The following is a 1,569-nucleotide window of genomic DNA, read 5'->3' as shown; positions in this document are numbered from 1 at the left end:
GGTTCTTTGTCATTTTAACCTGGACCTGCAGCAGGTGGACCAGGGTCCAGACTCAATGAGACTCACTTTAAATCATGACTACATGAAGTTTAGTTGGGAGTAGATCTGAGGTACAGGTCTGATGATACTCTGTCTGAAGTTTCTCTCCAGACATGTTTGCTTTGAAATCCTCTGCTGTGATTCATTTAGTTTAACGTCTCCTCTCACTTCCTGGTTGAGAAACCTGGATCAGGCCTGGAGCCCCGCCCACCACCTGTTGCCCCAGGTGGCCAGGTGAAAGAGCAGAGAGCATCAAGGAGGAGGAAACATCAGAGAGTCGCAGCCACATGTTTGAGCCTCAGTCAGACCCAGACTCAGAGGAGGAGTCTGAGACCAGAACCAGAGACCAACAGACGGATCAGAACCGTTAGCTAGTTAGCATTTTTCAGAACGGTTAGTGTAGTTAGCATCTTTTCACTTTTTAGCTAGCTATCCCACCTCTGTACTGACAAGGTTTCAGGTTTATTTAGCCCCGCCCCCTGTCCCCATTGGTTGACAGGATTGGTTCCTTAGGTGATCTGTACTCCTGCTCGTTAACAGTAATTATCTAAGTGTTACTGGATTGTGTTCGGTTCTAGCATCATTTCTCCTGGTCTGAGATCAGAGGAAACTGATGCCATGTTGTTTGGGTTAGGGTTACTAGACTTGTGGTCAGTGGTGTCATCAGCACTGACAGTGAGCTGTGAGGACTGAAGACACAGACACAGTTGTCTTGTATGAGAGCTCTTTATTGTCTTCCTGTCACCTCCATGTTGTTGACGTCACATCACATTCTCTACACGTCCCTAATGCAGGCCACGCCTCCTGCTCACCTACCCAGAGTTCAACCAATGTGACATCATCATACACTCTGTGACATCATTCTAACACAGATCGATAACTCCAGCGGGCGACATTCAAGCTTTATTCATCAAAAATAAAAACACACCTTTTGACAAGAGACAGTACCGAAATGGAGGATGGGGGGTGGGGGCGGGGCCACAGGTGGAGCGAGGGGAGGTGGAGGTGGGAGGAGGACAAGCGGCACATTCACAGTTCTCATGTGAGCAGAGAGGGAGGATGTTTGAGCTGAAAATCTGCAGATTTTCTGATGGAAGTTCAGAATAAAGGTTCAGTTCTCCAAAAACACCAGAGACGACATCACTTCCTGTTTCCAGCTGACATAAAGATTGTAGCATCTTCCTGGATACCAACAACATGGCTGACTTCCTGCTGTCGCCCCCTGGTGGCTGTTTTTGGGAGCTGATCTGGGACCTGTTTGCTCGTGCTCAGTGAGGTTAACATGAAGACAGTGCTGCAGCTGACACTAGAAACCTAAGGGGCGGTGGGTGGGGCGGTGGGTGGGGCGGAGGCAGGTGGGTGAAGACCATGGTGGATCTCTTAGAAGCACTTGCGGTGGACGATGGACGGTCCGGCCTCGTCGTACTCCTGCTTGCTGATCCACATCTGCTGGAAGGTGGAGAGGGAGGCCAGGATGGAGCCGCCGATCCACACTGAGTACTTCCTCTCTGGGGGGGCAATGATCTGAGG

At 50.1% G+C, this 1,569-nt stretch overlaps 1 protein-coding gene across 1 annotated transcript in view; it reads right to left on the bottom strand.

Moving 5' to 3' along the window:
- Positions 1-746: 746 nt before the first annotated feature.
- The window catches only part of acta2 (actin alpha 2, smooth muscle), a 6,653-nt gene continuing 5,830 nt past the window's right edge, over positions 747-1,569 (bottom strand). The window contains exon 9 of the mRNA XM_023406375.2: positions 747-1,563. Within this exon, the coding sequence (XP_023262143.1) occupies positions 1,420-1,563 (144 nt within the window). The 3' untranslated portion in view covers positions 747-1,419. The remainder of the gene's footprint in view (positions 1,564-1,569) is intronic.

This window comes from Seriola lalandi, unplaced genomic scaffold, assembly GCF_002814215.2.
Source record: "Seriola lalandi dorsalis isolate HSWRI2012SDOR001 ecotype SW California unplaced genomic scaffold, Sedor1 jcf7180002054305, whole genome shotgun sequence".
NCBI classification, from domain to species: domain Eukaryota; kingdom Metazoa; phylum Chordata; class Actinopteri; order Carangiformes; family Carangidae; genus Seriola; species Seriola lalandi.
This window is presented reverse-complemented; position numbering and strand designations above follow the sequence as displayed.